We start from the raw sequence: 20,683 nt of genomic DNA on the forward strand, positions 1-20,683 counted from the left end.
GCTCTTTTCCATCAAGTCTGCAACTTACAAAAGCATAATGTGAACCAGCTTGTTACGTGAGTCCTACAGAATATTATCCTTGGAGCAGTATATAGCAGGCCCCCACCAAACAGGATGGCAGAAGGAACATGCTTGATAGGAGAGACAAGCCAGGCTTTGCTGAAGCACAGTGAAGTCACTTTTAGGGAGTTACACACGATACGTCTTCACCTTTCTCATGTGCATCCATACGGTTTCCTAATAGGACTGCATGAGAATTTATAAGCATCTTTGTACATGGGGCAGGTCTAGGCTGCCCATGAATTGTTTAGAGGTGTTACAAGTTAGGGAAACAGTTTATTTTAGTAGCTCCTTAACTTAGTCACACGGTACTGTTGACTCAGCATCAGGGTTGACAAACCATGGCTGCAAGTTTCAGTGGACCCCAGCTACACATGCTCACTCAGACAGGGCTGACCACTCACTCAGGTGCAGCTGGAGACGTGTGGCTGTGCGGAGACCACGAGGCCTATGAAACCCAAAATGCTTACCTTCTGACCCTTTATGGGGGAGGGCTGCCTGCCCGTGTAGGCACTCAGAAAGGAGGACAGGCTCACGCACCGCTCGGTTTCCCTACCCTTCAGGCTCCCAGCAGGACACTGCCTCTGGGATGGATGCAGTTGGTACCTGACTGCCGTCAGGGACTGGGTCTCCACTGAGGCTCCTGTACAGGGGCCAGTCTCAGCCTGCGCCCAGAACGCCGTCTGTAGGACAGACGTGCCGCTGTTATCTGTCCCAGCTCATCTCCCAAGACGCCTTGTTCTTGTCATGGGTGGACTGTCTGATCTATTGTCCCATCCGAGTTGTGGTCCTCAACACACACAGACATACACATCCCCCCCAAGCTTTTATTGTAGAGTCTGCCCCTCTCTGGTCCACCTGCCTCCTCCCACCCACTGGACGTCCAGGAGAAGTGGGGGCTGCCCTCTCTTCCCAGCACAAACACAGAAACAGGCTTAACTTGAGCAGGCTGGAGTCTGTTCTCTTGCTTACAGAAGACGAAGTTTAGTAATAGTAGAAACCAAAGTAAACTACTATTCCAGCCTTAGAGAAAAATACACTTTAACTAATTTTCTCAGAACAGAATATTCTAAACCAAAACATTTGCATAGTATTTATATTTCTAAGGTAAAGTTATGACAGTATTTCGTAGTGAATTCCTCTTCACGTCCACCCTTGGCTGTCTGACTATCAAAATAGCTTTACAAAGTAAATTATGGTTATCATGATAGGGTCAGTTTCTTTAGTTTGTTAAAAAAAAACCAACCAAACAAAACAAGTTGCATGACTCTGGGAGTCTGAAGGGCTCCAGGACTTCGGGCACTTGGGTCTGTGGACGTCACCACTCCCAGATTTCAACACCAAAGGCCCCTGCCCACCACCTTTACCTCTTGTTTTCCTTAGGTTTGGGGGCAAGACAAGGGAACAGCAGAAGCGTGCTCTCTCGAGGCCATGTTTCCTAGAGTCTTCAACTGTGACAAACATTTCTCTGATTATAATAGGACAGCATTCTCGTTGGAGATATTTGCAAACACAGGAATAGAAGAGGAACACATTTCGTAATTTCATCACCCAAAGACTTTAATCTCAGCTGCAGACATATATCCAGTGGCCTAGCAAGATTGTTAGCACCTGAAAGGTATGCCTAACTTACATCCACCACAGAACCACTGGTTCCCTCACTTCCCAGCCACACCCCATCCTGCACAAATGTATGGCAACTGAGTAGGGAATCTGAAAACGGGGTTTCCCTTCCAGTATTTTAATGAAAGCATAAAAATGCTGTGTTGTCACAGCAATTTTAGCAATAATCTATAGCAGTTCTCAGTATGTTTACAAACTCCATTTTTTTTCAGAGTAATTTTAGTATGTATGTACTCAGAAAAAGGTTTCCACATCAGAGTGAGTTTACCTGCTAATAGGCAGATTAACCCACATGGAACACCCTGCATCATGAAATAACAGTCATACTGTGTGTCCATGACAGCAAGCACTGAGGCCCCGTGCAGAGGGGACTGTGTCTTTCTTGTCAGCGTCCTTTGATTTGTTCCCTCCTCCCCTTGTGGAACACATGAACCAGAGGAAGACTGAGGGGAGGGGGGTGGCTGGATAGACAACACAGTTTTTCCACAAGAACCAGCCCTTCAGTTAGTCCTCCAGAAAGCACTAATTATATGTAAATTTTCTGGTTCTTGAGTGCTAGCTTAAGCGATGGTATAATTTTTTCACAAAGTCAAATGAGTCAGTCTTAGAAATTATCAAAAATCTAAAACTGATAGGTTCTGATCAATTGTTTTGTTTCAGTTTGTTTTTTTGCAAAAAACATTCCTAGATACTCCCTGATCTTACTGACAGTGGGTTATATTGTACATAGAAATATCCAAGTGTCTTCTAAAGTGGTAATGGGAAAATTGTTTCTTAAAATATGTGTACACACACACACACACACATACATACATACATACATACATACATACATACATACATACATCTAATAAATACTGAAAGATTTAGTTGTTTTAACCAAATACCTAAAATGTTGTCAATACAATTAGGGATAAAAGTGATTGCTTGTGCATTGCGGTGTGCTCATATGAAATTTGATTTCTCTCCCTGAAAACTGAATCCAGTGAAACTAGCTGGAACACTCCATGCATTACTTCATTCATCCATTTCTCCCATGTGAACAGACTGTACACTGCCTGGGGCCAGTCCCTGCTTTTGAAGTTTAAAACATTTTTCCTCAGCATGAGGTTCTTGTTTAGAATTTATATAACTGGATAGGCTTGAAGTTTGGCGTTACTCAGACCTGGAGAGGAATGCCAAAGCAACATGTCCTGTATGCTCAGAAAAGTTGTGCAGGTGGAGAGGCATCTTTTTAATATAGCTGTCCAAAATAAACAGTATTTCAGTTCAATTTGGTACAAAGGATGGAATCATTTCTAGCTGCCTTGACTGAAATTTATTACAGACAGACATGTTGAGATAAATACCGAGTGCCCCACGTGCCCCTCGTATTTGTTTGGTAAACCCCTCAGACACCTGTGGGTTGCCTGTGACCTCTGGCTTGACAGATACAGATGTGTTCCAGGGAGGCGCCCTTCCTGAGTTCTCACAGAGAGGAGTTAGTGGACACGATTGGATTTTAACTCCTTTACTGCAAGGCTGGGTAACTGCAAGTGAAAGGCCCTGACTGCAGTGGCTGCAGAAGGAACCTGGCTTCTCATGTCAACGGAAGGGAGCCCCTTGCTTGAAAACTTCCGTCTAATGAAGAAAAAAGTGAGCGATAGAATTTAGTGACTTTACATTCTGTAGTCCTACATGCCTTGGTCTGGTGCCTGTCAGACCAGTTATTTGCCATAGTGGAAGCAGGAGTGAACAGGTTTTTCTTGGGAGGTTGATGGTTTTCAGAAGCAGTGCTGATGGTGAGCCAGGAAACAGGACACTCCTGTTGGTAGGATTTCCAGATTGGCCCGACTCCAGGAATTGGGGAGAGTTTTCATACTACAAAGATCTTACGTGCATACAGTCCCCATTAGATCCATTATTCGCTAGAAACACATGTATCTTCTCAAAAATTGATGCATGTGACTGCTCTTTTCTTGGTTCTGGGAATCTTTAGAAATAGAAACCACCCTCCTACAGCCCCATGCACTCTTAAACAAAAATTTCCTTTCAAGAACTCTTATTTGAAACAGAAACCAGGCTTTCGGCTTGAAAACTTTAGGAGCCTGTGAGATTGTGTTTCTGCATTTTGTTAAACGGCTCAAGCCAGACCCTTGGGAGGTGTGTGTGTGTGGCCCTGGCTTTTGCTGGCTGACCTGTTCTAAGAGTACTGTGCCTCGTGGGAAGTAGAGGGAACTCTTTCCCAGAGACTGAGAAATTATGATAGGCCTGCTCAAAAAAAAAAAACAAAAAAAAAAACAGCTTAAAACCAGTTAGCTGCTGATGGAACATTCCAAGGAGAGCAGAGAAGAGGAACAGAATTGGTCTGAATACCCAGGAAGGGAAGGGCGGGCTGTACCTTCAGATTGACAGGTCTTACCCCACCTGTTCACTCCACCTGCTTTTTCATTCTCAAGTCCTTTATTTGGAACTGGCCAGGGCCCTTGCGATCCTGCTGGTGTGTGTACTCCAGCAGCCTCTCATGTGTTCCAGGCCAGTGCCTCTAAATGTCTCGACTGCAGGCCGGTACCTTAACCGTCCATATATGATGTGCATGTCCGATGTGGTCCATCTAAAATGCTGGTTACGACTCCGCCGGTTAGTTTCACATCCCGTAGTGGCTCAGCTGGCAGCGTAAGCAGCAGCCTGGCTTCCGACTCTGCTGCACACCTCTGACACCTCTGATATTTTACTGTCTTGTTCTCTGGATTTAGCGTCTCAGGATGCTGTTTCTTATTTTGTTGGGACCATTACAGTTTCAATTTCTGTTTTAAAACCTGGGCACATTTAAATCACTTATCAGCCTTGCCATGGTCTCCTTGACAAAGCATTTAAAGGTCTGTCGTTTCTTGTCTGGCTCACATCTACCTTCCAATGCCTGGACCTTTTATAATAAAGGATGAAAAGGAAACAGATGTAAAAAAAAATATTGTCTTAAATGGTAATAATCCAGCTTCAGCTTACAGGAAGTCACTGACGTAGGACTTCTTTTTGAAAACAGCTTGGCTGAGTTGCTGCAATTTGAAGGTTACAGACTATTATTAACTTAGTGAAGTGGAACATGAGACATACAAACATGTTTTCCAATGTGTTTAAGGAATACAGACGTTTACTTAAATCAGGTTGCATTTATTAAAAGTAGAATACAAAATACCTTGGAATTCACAGATTACCCACTACATGTTTATCCCCTAACAATTAATTCTGAAGAAAAGTCAGTCATTTCAAGGGCGGCAACGACAGTTTTCAGTAAGAATTCCACCTGTGGTGGCAGCCGGCATTCATGCCAGCTCAGAGGCCTCCATGCATCCCTCCAGGTTCTCGACCATTAACAGCCCAAACCGATTGCCTCCCTCGTACCAATTTCCCATGTCTGAGATGGCCCCCACTCTGTTCTTGGACCCGCTGCTGCCTTGTTTCTTTTGCCTTTTTTTTTTGGAGTTTGACTTGCTTTTTGGTAGGAAGAGTTCAGCAGGGGCACAGGACCTCGTGGCGTGGATCAGGCACTCGTAAAGCTGCTGCGCCTCGGGACACCCGCGCAGGAGCCCCTCCGCCGAGGCTGATGTCAGCAGGCGGTGGCACAGCCCGTGTGCCAGGCTCCCGCTGTACACGCTGCTCAACGGGAGAGGAGAGGGCGTCGTTAATGCCAGGTCCGGTGCCGGGACGATGCTGCCCCGGCCCACCGGCCCGTCCCATACTGAGTGTGTCCCGCCTCTAACATCTCTCTGCTAAAATGACTTAAGAATAGTCTGTTTCTTGAAGGAAGGAACTGAATTGTTGTTACAAACATTATTTCTTGGCTGATATTTAGAACTTTTTGTCAACAAATTAAGTGATGGATGCTTGCTGGTTCTGCAACAAGCCCAGAGCCAAGCAGGCCTCTTAACACTTCAAAGAAAAGGAACTGAAAATGCCTTTGAAAATAGCAAACAGGCAGTCTGTTGAAATACGAGAAAACTTAATCACATCATTTGCAAGGTTACTCATTCACTTGGATTAATGAAAACCTACTTCACAAATGTAAGACGGGACTGACTGGAAGCCACAAATTTATTAGTTAACTTACTGCCAGGGTTGGGCAGTGGTGCCTTAGAAACTGGTGCAGAACCATCCTTTAATCAGCATAAAAGCATTTAAAAAGCCTTGCTATTAACGCAACATTGTAAACCGACTATACTTCAATTTAAAAAAATTAAAACAATGGAACTGTTTAAATAAATAAAATATGAAGCCTTGGTTACGCTGAGATGCAAGGACAGTCCTGCTGACACCACTCTTAAGGGGACTGTTTGGCCTCGCTTTTGCTGTTGTTTTAGAGGCACCTGTGGTAACCGGAGAGGATCCAGTCAAGGATGACCCGAATTAGGAAAGGAAAGCCATAAAGAGTCCGGAGGTCAAAGGCCAGCCTGTCTTACTCGGTAGAAGGTTCTAGGGCGTGCTGACGACACTACTGCCAGGACGCTTTCACCATGAGACAGTCACAGTCACGCCTGCGTTTACTGTGCGCCTCCGGATGTCACTCATTTCTTTACTCAGCAAATATCTGAGTCCCTGCCATGTGCTGGGCCCTGGGGCTACAAGAGTAAACAGACAGCCAAGTCCCAGCCCCGCCCGACTCGTGGTCCAGGGCAGAGACGCGGCACCAGAATCTAACTCCCTCTCTAACCGTCTCCCTTTCATCTCCCTCCCCCAGCACCCCCGCCCCCAGGAGTACCCCCTGGACCAGGACACCGGCCCGCTGAGCCCGCCTGCTCCTGCCCACCCTCCTGCCGTCCTGCCTTCCCACTCAGCTCCTGGCATGCAGGCTGCCTCCCCTCATCCTCCACCCTGTGGAGCCCCCAGCAGAAACCCAGTGGCGTCTAACTGTCCTCTCACTGAGACGAGGGCTCTGTGACAGCCTTGCACATGGTGGGCATTGAGTAGATATGTGCGCGAATGTGCGGACAAGCGGCAGGAAATGTGATCACAGAAGCAGAGTAACGGGGCTGGGTGACTGGAGGCAGAGAGGACTGTGTCCGCAGGAGCATCAGAGAGAAAGAGCCTCTGTAACGGGGCGTCTCAGCGCAGGCCTGAGAGACAGGAGCCAGCAGGTCACATCCCATCACCACTGTGTCTCCTCTCACCTGTACTGAGTTTTAACAATCTGATCCAGTCATGGAAACATCCTTTGGGAATATGGAGCTCAGTATTTTTAAAATCAGTATTAAGCTCTTCAGCTTTAACAGTGATCCAGGACCAGTTATACTAAGATTCATTAAAAAAAAAAAAAATCTCCTTTGCTTTATGAGTAGGTGGGAGTGTTTCCCTGTTTGCATGGCACTGAGCCAGGTCCCGGGACTTACCAGGTGAGGTCGGGCTCCAGGAGAGGTGCGGCCAGCAGCTGGTTAAGGTACAGCCCCATCTGCAGACAGCACTGCCACTGGCAGAAGGTGTGGGCCGCGTCCAGGTCCAGCCCCGGGCCCGGCGGCGCCCTGGCCCCCTGCAGCTCCTCGCACAGCGCCAGGGCACCGACCCAGCGCTGGCCCGCCTCGTCTAGGGAAAAAGGGCCGAGGGCAGCGCTTCCAGAGACACCGATCACCCTGTGATTTCCCCGTATGTAAAACTTCAAATTCCACAAGAAGGACTGGTTTAAATAACCACAATGCTTTCCTCTTGGCTCTTTACTACATTAATGACACTGCAAAAGCTTTTCAACATATGAACAAATGTTTATACTGAGATGCCTTTCCAACAACAATCTAACTTTTTTCAACCCCAAATTACTGATTTTTTTCCTTAAAAAATTCTCTCTTCCACTGATCTACAACCTGACCTTAAACACATCTGTATCTGAACTCTCCAAACTGTCAATTTCTCTGTGAAAAATACTAGTTACTGTTAGAAATAACATTCTCTTTACTGTTCTCTTGTGCTAAATTTCCTTAAAGAAATAGCCACGTGTTCAGAACATTTTTTAACTTTGGTTTCATGGGAGGAAAACAAGAGTATGACCCACAAAGCATGAGGCCAGTCGCTGACCCCCATCATGGCCAAGGATGGGGACCAGGAAGATGAGCAACCCCCCAGAACATCCGCGGGGACCCCGCTCTGAGCCGGACATGCCACCTGGGGCAGCTGGGAAGGAGGGAAAAGGAGGCCCACCTGTCACCCTGAGCCTGCCGGGGTGTGGGGTCCACACCCTTAACCTGCCCCTCCTGCTGGGCTGTCCCCTCCTGACCGCCGCTCTCCCACACAGGGTGTCCTGGAGTCTCCTGTGCTGCTTCCTCCTCTTAGGAACTCATTTTAAAGAGCAAAGGCCAGAGCAGTGCTACCCAGGAGAACCCCCTGCAGTGACGGGACTGCCCCTTACCTGGGCGCCTGATATGGCGGCCTCGCACACTGGATGCGCAGCCCTTGTACCGGGAAGCTGGGTTTTAATTCACTTTAAACAGCCACGTGTGGCCAGCAGCTGTCACGTCAGCAGTGTGGTTCTGGAGTGTGACCACTACTACACCCACAGGTGAGACGCAGCGCAGGTGCGCTCACAGTCCTGTAACGAGCGCTGAAGCGCCCCAGTGCACCGACACTCTGCTGAAGGCGGAACTGCCTAACATCCGTTTCCCTAATAGAGAAGTTACAATTTCTACCACCACTACTTACATACTAATTGAAACTTATAGTGGAGGAAAGAGGGAAAACAGCAAGAATGTTTACTGTGATTGTGGGTCGGGGGAAGTCTCCCCGAGGGGCAGCTGTGCAGACATTCCCATTGGTGCGGCTGCTGCTCTGGAGACGGGGACACAAAGCCACCACAGGTGGCACAGGCACACCCGGCAGACGGGAGCATGGGCACAGAGTGGGGGACGCGGCCTCACAGCCGAGCCCTCAGGGTCCAGCCCTCCGGCTCTGGCCGGCACCAGGAAGTGCTCAAGTTCCTCCTCGAGGAACGGGCGCTTACTCCGGTGCCTCCACTTGGAGGCTCTGACAGAACTGATGAAGTATAGTCTGAGGCCACCTTTCTGTCTGTCTGTTTAAACTTCTGACTGTACACAAGTAGCATGAGGAAACTCACCCCTGGGATCCCCGGACACCTACCAGGGCCGCGGGCCACAGTGCGCAGGGGCCCCAGCAGCATCCCCAGCAGCAGGGCCTGGAGGTGATGCAGTCTCACCTTGGCCTCCGCCTGCTGCAACCAGTAGCAGCTGACAGCGATAGGCAACTTCAAGGAGGCGGGGACGGGGTCCAGGACAGCTGGCCTTACCTTCAGCGCTTCTAACAGGAGGGCCTGCCGGCTCGCCACTGAGAGCTGAAATTGCACACCAGACAACTGCACGTTACTTTGGGACATGAAGAGGCTTTCATGTAAATGAAACTGCTGGGTCAGTTTATCTCCCTGTGGAAAAGCATCAGCCGCACCTGGAACACTGAGAACCTAATAAGGTGCTTAATGAGCAAGGTGACAGGTCTCCTCCCTCTGCACAGCCCTGCTCGTCACAGCCCCATGAAGGCGGCTGCATCCCCAGCCTGCCGCTCCCTGGGCAGCTGGTTAAAACCAAGCCCCACCCCTGAAACTGACCCAGGAAACCTGAGGGGAGCCTGGAGTCCACACCACAACTATTAATCTGCTTTAAGAAACAAAAATCTGTACTCAGCCCCACCCTACTTGCCTGGGAGTACCTCGGCCCCACCTGCTCCACTGTCACTTCTGCTCACTGCGGAAGGCAGGCCTGGATGACAGCACCCTCTGCTGGGGTCACACGGCTTCTGTCTGTCCGGGTCCTGACTCACGCCCCCAATGAGTGTCTTACAGTCTGTTTTCTCCCACACAGGACTGTCCTGGGTGGGATGCCCACTTCTAGTGAGGGGTGCATTCAAGGGAATGGGAGTGTTTAAGGACTGCCTGCACCATGCGTGTAACCCCCCTCCCCCGATCTTTACTCTGTGCTCTACTGGGTGCGCCTCGGATACAAGGAACTACACAGCGAGGAGGGCCTCAGGCTGCCTGCCAACAGAAATAATCTTACCTTAATGAATCTTAAGATTTAAGAACCATAAGGGACCTTACAGGTCTCACACTTACAGATAAGGGAAACTTACTGGGACTTCACAATCAAACTTCAAGAGGAAAAAAAGTTGTATTACTAGTGTCTGCACATAGCCAGAAAAGATTTCTTCCTTGACTTTCTGGGAGGATCAGTCTGGCATCTAACACCCAGTGAGTAAAAAAGTGTGTTGACAGCTGAAAACAGAGATCTTAACATGAAATGAAACATGTCATAACTGACAAAAGAGTTTCCTCATCAATGTGTGACAGCTTTAATACAATATTTATAAGTGCTGGTTTTAAGAATTTAATATTGTGATAAAAATTTTAAAATTGGAAATATGTAGTTGCTTTCCAGTGACCCCATGGGAAGGAGCATTAAGTACTTACAGTTAAATATACTCCTTATCATCTCAACTGGTAGAAAGACATACCAAACAAAGCTAGAAAATACACGAACTCCTCTCTGACATGTAAGCTTGAATTACTGAACTCTCTAGCCAAGTTACAACCTTTATGAATCAAGCAGAGTGTGGCTTTGACCCCAGAGGCTCCCCCCCCCCCCCCACCAAGCACTTGAGCAAGTTGCTGAGCTTCTGGACAGTTGGTCTGATCGCCTGTAAAATGGGCACGGGAGTGAGTCACACCACGTGCTCAAGAGACCCGCTGGTCCTGACAAGTCTGCAGAAGAAGCTGCCAGAGGCAGAGGTGCCAGGGAGAGGCTGGTCTTGGCACTGACTTCCCCTCGGACTGACCCACACGCACCTCTCCTCACAGTTAACCTCTCCTTGTTAACTTGAGTGGTGCCCTGTCCACGGCAACCAGGAGGACCGAGTAGAGACGCTACCCTGTGCGGTCACTGCGGAAATTTACACAGGAGCTGGTGTGGCGTTTCCATGACAACAGCGGCACTCAGCAGATACAGTAGCAGTATTACCACATGGTGCTAAGAAAGCACAGTGAACAGACACTATCGCAGAGTTTCTACGCTGGTACCTGCATAGCTTTGGACTCGATTTGCACCTGATACCATTCAGAATTATCACGGGCTAATCAGAGCTAACAAGACTGAGCTAAATACAGGACCCACTGTGCTATCCCATGGACACCAGCCTCAGACCTCAGCACCTCTGAACTCAGGTGCGTGTCAGCCGCACGTGGCCAGGACAGTGGGTAGGCTACAGGTGGACTCAGCTAGACTTTCACATGAGGACAAAGTGTCCCAACCCCAGGTCACACTGTACACACAGAAAGTCACTTCTGGATAGACTGCACGTGGAAGGCAGAACATTTTCACCTTAGAGCAGGTAATAATTTAAGTAGGTCACAAAAATGATAACCATAAGTTCTAAAAACTTAGACCGTATTAAGAACTTCTGTTCATCAAAACACGCAGAGTGAAAGGTCACCCCACAAAATGGGAGTGGCTACTCACAACGCGAATTATTTGACAAAGATCCTGTGTAAAGAAATAAAAACAACAGAAAAGCGGGCAAAAGACATTGAACAGAAATTGAACAGACTATCCAGATGGCCAATAAACACAAGAAAAGGTGCTCAAATAAGTCATCAGAGAAATGCAAATTAATACCCACCAAATGGGCTAAAACTACACAACCATCAGGATAGCTAAAAAATTTTTTAAAGGATAGAAAATACCAAGTGTGGGCAAGGACGGAAAGTTAGAGGAACTCATCAGCTGCTGCTGGGAATAGTTATTGGTAAAACCACTTTGCAGGGCCACTGGGAACAGATCTTCCAAGCTGAACACTCGCGTACACTGTGCCCCAGCACCGCCACTGCGAGCGGTCTGTGCAGGAGGCGTGCCCACGTCCTCACGACAGCACGTGCACCGCAGTCTGCTGGCACAACTCATGACTGCCCACCTGCAAACCCACACACGCCCTGGAGAACCCGACTATGGCGAATCTCCACAAAGCAGAAACAATACTCAACCACTCCTGGGGTGCAAATGGATCTCACCAATATCATGCTGAATCAATGAAACCAGACGAAGAACTCACGATGCATGTAAGGCGTGAAAGCAGCAGTCGGACTATTCAGCAGTCAGAGATCAGGACAGGGACCACAAGGGGCACGGGGCGGCAGGGCCTGGGACCAGACACTGAGCTACACTGGCTCTGGAGGGCTGTGACCTATGAGCAGGCTGTCACTTGTGGGGCCTCAGAAGCCATGTCTATGAAGCTGTTACAAGAAAGAAGGGCTCCTGTGTGGAAGGAGGCCAGTAAAACCTTTTCTTTCTTTGAGATCTCATTCCTGTGTCATAAGATTCACTTTTTAAGTGGCTTCAGTTTGTTTACAGCTTGTGCCCCACCACTAATCCCGAATGTTTCACCACCCCGGTTCCCACCAGTGGTCACACCCCCTGCCCAGGAGGCTTGAGGACCTGTCCCACGTGAACCATATTCCTCCTGCCTGACCATCACCAATGTGGAGGCTAGACAGGCTGGTTCCCAGTCGACTGTGCAGGCCAGGAGCTGGCTACCGACATTCTGGGCTGGGTAATTCCTTGCTATGGGGCTGTACTGCACCTGGTAAGATATTCAGGGCACACTTGCCCTCTCCCCACCAGACACCAGTAGCAACCACGCCCCTTCCCCAAATTGCCAAGTACTGCCAATCCAAAGTGTCCCTGGGGGGTAAAAACCACCCCCGTGGAGAACTGATGGTCACACTGCCGTAAGGACTCCCGTGGGGACGCTGTGCTGCGGCCCCACTTCCCTGAGCAGGCTGGCACCACCAGTAACCTGGGAGAGCCTCACGGGTCTCAATATCGAGTCAGATCCAAGAACAGGCATCCCAGCTGGTACCCTGAGTTTACCTACATTTAATTCCTAAATTTAATTGTGTTCGCAAAAGCAGCTTCATAGTTATTTGTAATTGTTAACATATTTATGTACTATTACAAAAAAAAAAAAAGTACACTGGGATCTGTGAGAATTTCTTTTACCCTGAAAAGGGGACTGGTCTGTTGCTCAGGTTTAAACAATACTGAGTCAGTTTAAGTCATGTTTTCAGTATCGAACTAAGCAAATCATCGTGATGCCATAACCTCAAGCCTGGAAAAAAAAGGCCCTCGCCAATGAAAATAAAAAATTAGACCTAAGCATTGGTACTGATCTTGCTAATTGAAATTTGACGCAGCCTGGGATGTTAGTTATGCCTCTGATCTAAGCCTAAAAGCATGCTTTTTTCCCCCTCTGCAGCTCAGAAATTTTTCCTTTTCTTTTTTTTTAGCCACTAACCCCATTCCATTGATGGCTCGTTATCAGCAGAGGAGTAATAACTGCAGAGACAAAGCATCCTATGGAAGCACAGTGGGAAAGGCAGATTTGGAGCTACAAGCTCGAGGTCTGAGTCCAAGCACTGACAACTCCCTGGTGGAGGACTACAGTTGCCTACTTTGAGTCTTAGCTTTCTCAGCTGTGAAATGGGGCAACAGAGCGACCAACTTCAGTTCGTTCTATTAGAAGAGATAGTATACAGAAAGTCGCTTTATAACCTGTGAAGTGCTCTACAAAAACTGTTGGTATTGCGAACACTTACCTCGGTCAATCTGCTTAAGTCACAATGATCCTTGGGCAGTTCTACTGCAGCAACAATTGATGTTTTGATGTTTTTATGAAACCTCTCCACCTCCCTGAAAGCCAGAGGCTGAGGAGGCGGGGCGTTCCCAGACGTGTTTTCCAGACGGGGGGAAGCATTCGCCAGAAGCCCATAGATGACCTGCCGGATGGGCAGAGAGACTCTGTGGGCGTTTGGTCGCTGCATGTTTTCCACCTGTGTGTGCAGAATGGTCCGTCTCAGCACCAAAGCATCGCTGATGAAGGGGGACAGCTGGCCTCTGGCCAAGGCCGCTAGCACCCACTGCGGGAGACCCAGACCGCAGGCGTCCGGGCAGGAGTAGGCACCATGCTGGAAGAAGTCCTGCAGCTTCACCTGGGACTGCAGGTACTCCTCCATGGAGCAGCACAGGAGCTCCCTGACATCTCCTCGACTCTTCTTGGGGAGCTGTTTCAGAACCTGGTTGAGTGCTTCGGCAGGGCCAGCAAAGTGAGACAACCAGTTCAGCAGTCCCAGCACCCGGTGGTGTCTCCTCCCCTTAGAACCGGCAGCTCCAGGGGGAAGGCGTACTTTACTGAGGAATGTCTCCACGACAGGCAGGTTAACGTGGTCATTTCCACACAGCACTGCCAAGAGAGGTAGCAGAGCTTTATTCATGTTGCTGAAGTGACGGCAGAGTGCATCGAGTGAAAAGCACTTGGCAGGGATGTAGCGGTCTCTGGTGCCCTTAATTGTGCTCACGTTTCTCCACTGAAAGCTGTTCAATGGGCAGAACCCACCTTTCAGGTCAAAAATGCAAAAGTCACTATCCGACGACAACACGGGGCAGTTCCAGTGATTAGCCAGAGTCATAATGTCCCGGTCTGCTTCTGAAAAGCACTGGACGAAAGGCACCTGCAGCCTGTTCAGAACCTGGATGAATACTTCCCGGATGAGCAAGGGACACACATACCCACCGCTGCCCACAGAGAGTGAGTGGGCCATTTGGATCTTCTCTCTAGCACGATCCTTTAACGTTGTTAGCTTTTTATCTGAAATATCACATCCTCCATCTAACACAACATAGGGACAGATCTTACATGCAAATAGTGATTCAAAGAATTTTTGTACAACATCTGCAAAAGAATCATAGTCCCCTCCATACTGGAGATCCAAGTCTGAATTGAAACAAAGCCGGTGGAAGAGGGCATAGCCATCAATGATAATTTTTGTGTCTCGCAACTTCAAATCGGTGAAGAACTCATTACTGTGATCTTCCACAAAACTCATTAGTCCTCGGATACCCATGATTGTCTGAAAAATTGCCTGTTTTAAACAGAACACACTTTCAGTCTATGTCGGTTACAGGGGACCACGTCAGTTTCCAGTAGCATCAAATCAACAGCCAATGTTATGAAGAGTTCTTTACACATAACATATTTGGAGTCAGAGTCTCAGTTCTTACCTAGATTCTCAGGCAACCCCAGCTGGCTGAGAGCTTTTTCATTCTCTCTTGCTTTTCCCATATGTTATAAGGCACAAACTCAGTGGTTTCGTGGAGTCCGATCTTTGGACAGGGAGGGAGGCTGCTGCTGATTCAAAAGGAAAATCAGTTAAAGCGCATTACTGACACACTAATAATAGAACATCTGCAGACTTTGATACTGAGACAGTCACCGCCCTACAACACAGCGTGTGGGGTCAAGGTAAAAGGTCCTAAGCTATAAAAGTGATATTCTCAATCCCACAAGTAATATATTGAAAAGTACTGGGCTTCAGTTAACTAAAGTGTTTAGGGTCAATAATATAGATCCAGTTTTCTATGTTGATAATCAGAGCCTAAGAGTTTCTTTCAGGCCTTGGCTTGTGGGCCCGTCTTAATTAGAATAGTTTTGAGGAAGGAAAACTACTCATGGAAACTACTGATGCAAGCCTCCAGGAACTTGACTCTCCAGTTTCACTCCAACTAGCGGCTCTTTTCATCTTCTTGCTTTGCATATTCAGCCCAGTTACGTAAATATCCTTCCCCATCTGGCTAACTTAAGTCTCAGGATCAGTATTACTAGTTTCTCCTTTGGCCTCAGGCTAACCCTGGCACTGTTATTGATCCTGTGTATAAACCTGTGAGACGGTTAAGCATGGGGGGTTTTGGCAATAAAATTGATTTTGAGAGATATTGCATAAGTATTCATCTATCTTGATTACAGAGTGTGGGGATTCCCCGTGCACTGCCTGCCTCACTTCGCCCCAGTCTCGGCCGTATCTCAGCACCTTACCCTGGGTAGTACCCATTCCTCCGTGAGACTGTCTCGTAAAGCAAATGCGGGCAGGGACTGCGGCAACTCATCCTAAGACGACTGCAGGACCCTGGAGAGTAGATTCGGGCTAGACAGGAGAAGGGCGCACAAAAGCTTTGATCCGTGTCGTCGAGCACAGCTCTCAGACACCACCCCTCTCGGACGCGCAGCGGCAGAGCCCACCTGCTTCGTCCTTCCAGGGGACCAGCACCTCCATCACAAGACCGCAGGAGCCGGTAGAGCCCTGGAAACCCTGACACGTGAGTCCAACCCCCAAACCGGAAGCGGAAGTCTCCGCGTATGACATTATCACGGGGGAGCCCCGTTCCGGAAGCCGGCGGCGCCGCTGGCGCAGAGAGTTAGGTGCCCTCGGGCCTAGCACGACGTTGCTCAGGAAGGCTGGGAAGCACGCTCTGGAACGCCTGCTATCAGGTTGCGGCGTCTCAGCCCACCGGGCCAGCCCCCTTTCCCCGCCCACCTGGGGTCGGCGTACACTTCCGCCTTGATGAACCACTCGGGGCCACCGCCCTCGACTTCCCGGCACGCCCCGCGCCATCTCCCTGGCAGCGGCGCCCTACTTCCCTGCACACCCCGCGCCGTCTCCCTGGCAACGGCGTCCGGCAGCCGCGCGCGACTTCCCGGCACACGCCGCGCCGTCTCCCTGGCAACAGCGCACTGCAGCCGGGACGCGCGGTGGTCGCGAGTTCGGCCAGCGCTACTTCCCCGACGTGAGGCGGCTGCTCGTGCGTCCCGGGTAAGGGCGGGACCCTCCAGCCGCGAAGGTACGCGAAGGCTCTGCGGTTCCCGCCCCTCCTAGCTGCCCTGGGCTGCTCACCTGCCGGGTCTGCCTGGTCCCCGAGGGTGTGTGGCCGGTGCCTCCTCAAAGTGTTCAGCTTAAAAAAATTGAGGGAAGTTTTACCTGAGGCTCGTTTTACCTGAAGTTAAGGTTTACGTTGCTTCAGCCGAGTCGTGACAGACCCGCTGCCCTCGTCCGTGATTCCCGGGGAGACCGCGTCCGCGCGCACCTCTGGTGCCCCCGCCCCGTCTCAGGTCAGCCTACGCGTCCCTCGCCTCTCCGCCCCCACGGCGCCCGGGGTCCTCGCCGGCAGCCGCAGGCGTGCTCCCCGCGCTCCGGCCCCTCGTCAGGGGCGCTGGTCGCGCACACGGGACCCAGGGAGGGCTGGGGGGCGGCGGGGCCGCGACCGGGGTCTGGGCCCTGGAACCTGGTCCGACCTGCTCCGCCGCTCATCCGGACTCGTGTGTGGACCGGCGCCCCGGGAAACGGGGCTCCTCGGAACCGTCTGACCTTTACCTGGTCCCAGCAATAAGGGCCCTCTTCAGTGGAAAGGCTGTGAGCCCACACACTTTAATTAACAGCTAACTTTCATGCAAGCAGAGGACACCGACAGAAGATGCATGTTGGGCCCTGCTTTCCGTTTCGCTAGTATTTTCTGTGATCTTGATAATCCCACTAATTCAGGGTTTTGAGATAGGGGTCCCAGCTCCCCGAAGTTCCAGCCCGATGCTAGGGTTTTAGTGTTGTCACTAACACCCAGCCACTCGGGTGACATGGTTCCTCCCTCCCTCCCTCCCTCAGCTGATTACTCATTTTCTTCTCTCTGGAGGAGAGAAACTTAACTGATTAATACACTATTTCAAGAAGGGAGGGGCTGCCAATGGACATTTCCTTGTTTATGTTCTATTCTGAGGATGTTTGTAATTGCCACCACAGTGATGAAGCCCTTGGCCATGTACTCCAAACGACACAGATAACAGCTTGTTTCCCCATTTTACACAGTAGGTTTTGTCTTCTGGTTTTGGAGTTGTTGAATATGGAAACGTGAATCCAAGCCACTGGCAGTCTTCAGTTTAAAATGTTTCTTCTAGATTTGAAACAAAACCCACTTCGTGATTACTAAAAAAAAAAAATTACATTTTGATGAAATAAAAGTGACTTTACAATGAACATACTTATATGAAACAGCCTTGCTTTTCATAGTTCTGCTGTACATTTATAGCTTCTTAAGGAATTATAGACTTACCTTTAACACATGTATATTCAGCTAACATTAAAATGCAGTTTCAAATTTGAACTGTACTTGTGACACCTCTTCTTCCTAATCCAGGGAGATTACTCCAAACATAGTGTGTATAATAAAAAATTCAGAAACTGCATCAGAATTTGCTTAAGATAGGGGAGAAATTCAGTTTGAATCCATATGCCTCTTCGTGCCTATTCTAATAAATGAAAATGTCATGGTTTAAAAGCCTACAGAAAAAAAAAAGAAACCAGCATTATACTAATTCCCGGTTTAATCCTAACTCAACATTTTAATCAAAATAGACATAAGGTGGGAAGAAAGAATTACATAAAGGTTGATGCAAATGTATAGATTTTAGGAAATTATAAAGTTCTTATATTTGGATTTTTTTTTAAATAGGCAGGGAGTATAAATCTTCAATAGATTATTGATTGGAAAACATATATACATCTCAGAATTTAGGAGAAATTTGACTGTTAATTCAGTTCTGCTAAGTTTAGATGTATGAGGGAAGGCTCTCTTTCTGTAAGAAAGACCGCCTTCTATTGGTAGTATGTCTTATCTTTTAACATTTTTCTCAAGTTGTTAAAGTGAACCAGGACAGGGTCATTCAATCCACTAATCAAGGTACAGGTATCACTATCAAAAACTTAAACTTTTTGCTGGGAGTAGTTCAGCGTGGTTAGACCTGATCTCTGACCTTTTCATCTTTAAGGCATTGACTGTTGCTACTTGGATGAATTTGACCATCTCCCAGGAGACTTGAATGTTCAGTTTCTATAAACAAATAAACAGCTCTCTCTTGCTTGGAGCAATGCTGAAATTCCAGGAGGCTGCCAAATGTATGAGGGGATCAGTAGCTGTTTCCACGTGCCCGGAGCCCCTGATTGCGAGAAGATATGTGCTTCTACAGAAACTTGGCAGCGGAAGTTTTGGAACTGTCTTTCTGGTTTCAGACAAGAAAGCCAAACAAGGAGAGGAATTGTAAGTAAAAAACACTTCGTACGAATCTTGAGCTGGCTGCTGTGTGCGTGCAGCTCTTAGCTGATTAAAAACTTGGAGTGCCTTCACTTTGCTGTTTGCATTAAAGTAAGAATTGAGTAAGAAGTAGAGAAGCTCCTTAAATGGTATATTCAGGTGAGGTTTCTAAAGGCATTTCGGCAGGTGAGTACCCAAATGGCCTGGAGCAGGGAAATGGGGTAGATATATATGAAAATAAGATTTTTATGCGTGCCAAAGTCTCAGTTACAGCATTGCTTCCACCTAACTTGATTGGGACTTCATGAGTGAGAACATAACAATTGTCTGCAGTTTTAGAAGTGTCATAAAATGCAAATTAATGGTAATTTGCATTTGAGGTGAGTAAAGTGTCCTGAAGTGATTTGCTGGTGGCCCTCCCTGTACCTGAACTAGTCTGAGATACACGACTTGAGCTGAAGAAGGCAGACGAAGCCGAGGTATGTGGAATGAATCCAGTAGTGAGGATAACTGACAGATCACTTGATACCAAGGATCTAGTCTAGAATCTCTTGGACAGGAGTTGTTCATCATCAGAAGCTCTACAGCATATTACATACTGGCCTCATTCAGCTTTCAGATGTTTTCTTTCACCTGCATAGTTGTTTCTTTTTTAATCTAAATTAGTTGCCAGTATTCAAAAGTGGACAGCTCTCATAAAATTGAGCTTTTCATCTTCTCTTAAAAAAAAATCAAAAGATTGTTTACTTTGTTAACACTGCTGCCTACATAGCCAATCTGGGCTGGAGCTGGGAGGCGGTGGCTCTCTCCAGACAGACCCCGGACTCCTCTCCAGTTACCCACATTCCTGCCACTCCTGTCTCTTACAGCCAGCTGCATCATACCTTTCCACTGCCTGCCTGCCTCTGTAGATGTGTGACTTTAGAACTCTGCTAAAATCAGAAACAGTCGTGACTGTGACTGCTCACAAAGTCCTAGGATGCTACAGGAAAGGCAGTGCAAGTGTCACGGTTAAGACCACAGGCTTTGAAGGTGAACAGCTGAGTAAGTAAAACTGGTCTTGTTCTTCACTGAGATTAAGGTTATGGAGGTTCCTAGTCTGAGCTTCAGTTTTCTTATCTGTAGACTATATTGTTTTATAACAGGGTTGAACAAGATATCTGTATATATATATATATATAAATCAAGAGAAATATAGTAGTAAAACATAACAAATAAATATGAGATAAATTTATTTGTAAATATGTGTATAAAATATAGATGTCACATTGTCTTACATACAATTACTACTTACTAACAGTCAAGATTCATCTTATTTATAAGTAATTCAAGTTAAAGAAATAATTAAAGGAAGCGTAATAAAACTTTTTTAGTCACCACTCAGTAACTGCAACTAGAACTGTCTACTAAATGGAAATGTTTCTTTTGCATTCCACTTTTAAGACAAAAATCTCTCAAACAAAGCAATTTGGTATTGGGTATGTGATTTTCAAAACATCTAGGATCTTTCTTGAGATTGTTAACAGTTTTCATGTCATCCGTTCGTGTCTCTACGGCTGTCCAAGAGAAATTGGTCCTCAGAATGTGGACCTCTTAACTGAGTAAGACAGCAGCTTATGAGCGATCGTTATGTTTGATACACGCATGGAGGCAAGAAACCAAACTCCTGTTTTTAAGATCCTTTCCCAAGAGTGCTCTGGTCAAAGCACAGTAACTAGTACCACCCATTCTCAAAGCAATTTGGTTAGATAAGGTTTTACACTCTGCTTTACATACCAGGTCATAAACATAGGGAATTGGTTAATGTTAAGAGATGCTTAGAAAGTTCATACTCTAAAAAGATTTCTGTAATGTTATGAACGCTGATCCCTTAATAGATGAGAGTAGATCTGACTCCCTTCATTGTTTTGAAGACATACCCCTAACTTTATGAGATAATAAAGAAAGTATTGGAACTTTTGCAGTCTGCCCCTTGGTATTCCTTGTTAAAGGAGTGGCATGGATACACCGTGCGTCCTAGCTGGTTTGCAGGGCACTGATTACCAGCCCCTGTAAACTGTAGGTTCATGTGCACT

At 47.6% G+C, this 20,683-nt stretch overlaps 2 protein-coding genes across 20 annotated transcripts in view; one reads left to right on the top strand and one right to left on the bottom strand.

Moving 5' to 3' along the window:
- Positions 1-4,812: 4,812 nt before the first annotated feature.
- Positions 4,813-16,084, bottom strand: ASTE1 (asteroid homolog 1). Of its 9 annotated transcripts, XM_074372288.1 has the most exons (7): positions 15,568-15,876; positions 14,757-14,880; positions 13,688-14,617; positions 13,295-13,528; positions 8,779-8,989; positions 7,047-7,236; positions 4,813-5,316 (listed from the first exon to the last, which is right to left on the bottom strand). In XM_074372288.1, the coding sequence occupies exons 3-7, from the start codon at positions 14,597-14,599 to the stop codon at positions 4,986-4,988; spliced, it is 1,878 nt and encodes a 625-aa protein (XP_074228389.1). In that variant the 5' UTR covers positions 14,600-14,617; positions 14,757-14,880; positions 15,568-15,876; the 3' UTR covers positions 4,813-4,985. The 9 variants fall into 9 exon arrangements, with proteins under 9 accessions (XP_074228389.1, XP_074228374.1, XP_074228366.1 ...); XM_074372273.1 differs by lacking the exon at positions 15,568-15,876 and adding an exon at positions 16,067-16,084 and having other exon boundaries at positions 13,295-14,617; XM_074372265.1 differs by having other exon boundaries at positions 13,295-14,617; positions 15,772-15,914.
- Positions 16,085-16,158: 74 nt separating this feature from the next.
- Positions 16,159-20,683, top strand: part of NEK11 (NIMA related kinase 11) — a 220,165-nt gene continuing 215,640 nt past the window's right edge. For 9 of the 11 annotated variants that reach the window (XR_012509677.1, XM_074372303.1, XM_074372313.1 and 6 more), the window contains exons 1-2: positions 16,166-16,370; positions 18,346-18,614. Coding sequence is in view for 10 of the 11 variants with exons in the window: in XM_074372303.1 (XP_074228404.1) it covers positions 18,397-18,614 (218 nt within the window). In the remaining variant the exon portion in view is untranslated. Of the gene's footprint in view, positions 16,639-18,345; positions 18,615-20,683 lie in introns of all 11 variants that reach the window. The other 2 variants (XM_074372305.1, XM_045521382.2) reach the window with 2 other exon arrangements.

The sequence above is a fragment of the Camelus bactrianus genome, chromosome 1 (assembly GCF_048773025.1).
Source record: "Camelus bactrianus isolate YW-2024 breed Bactrian camel chromosome 1, ASM4877302v1, whole genome shotgun sequence".
Lineage (NCBI taxonomy): Eukaryota > Metazoa > Chordata > Mammalia > Artiodactyla > Camelidae > Camelus > Camelus bactrianus.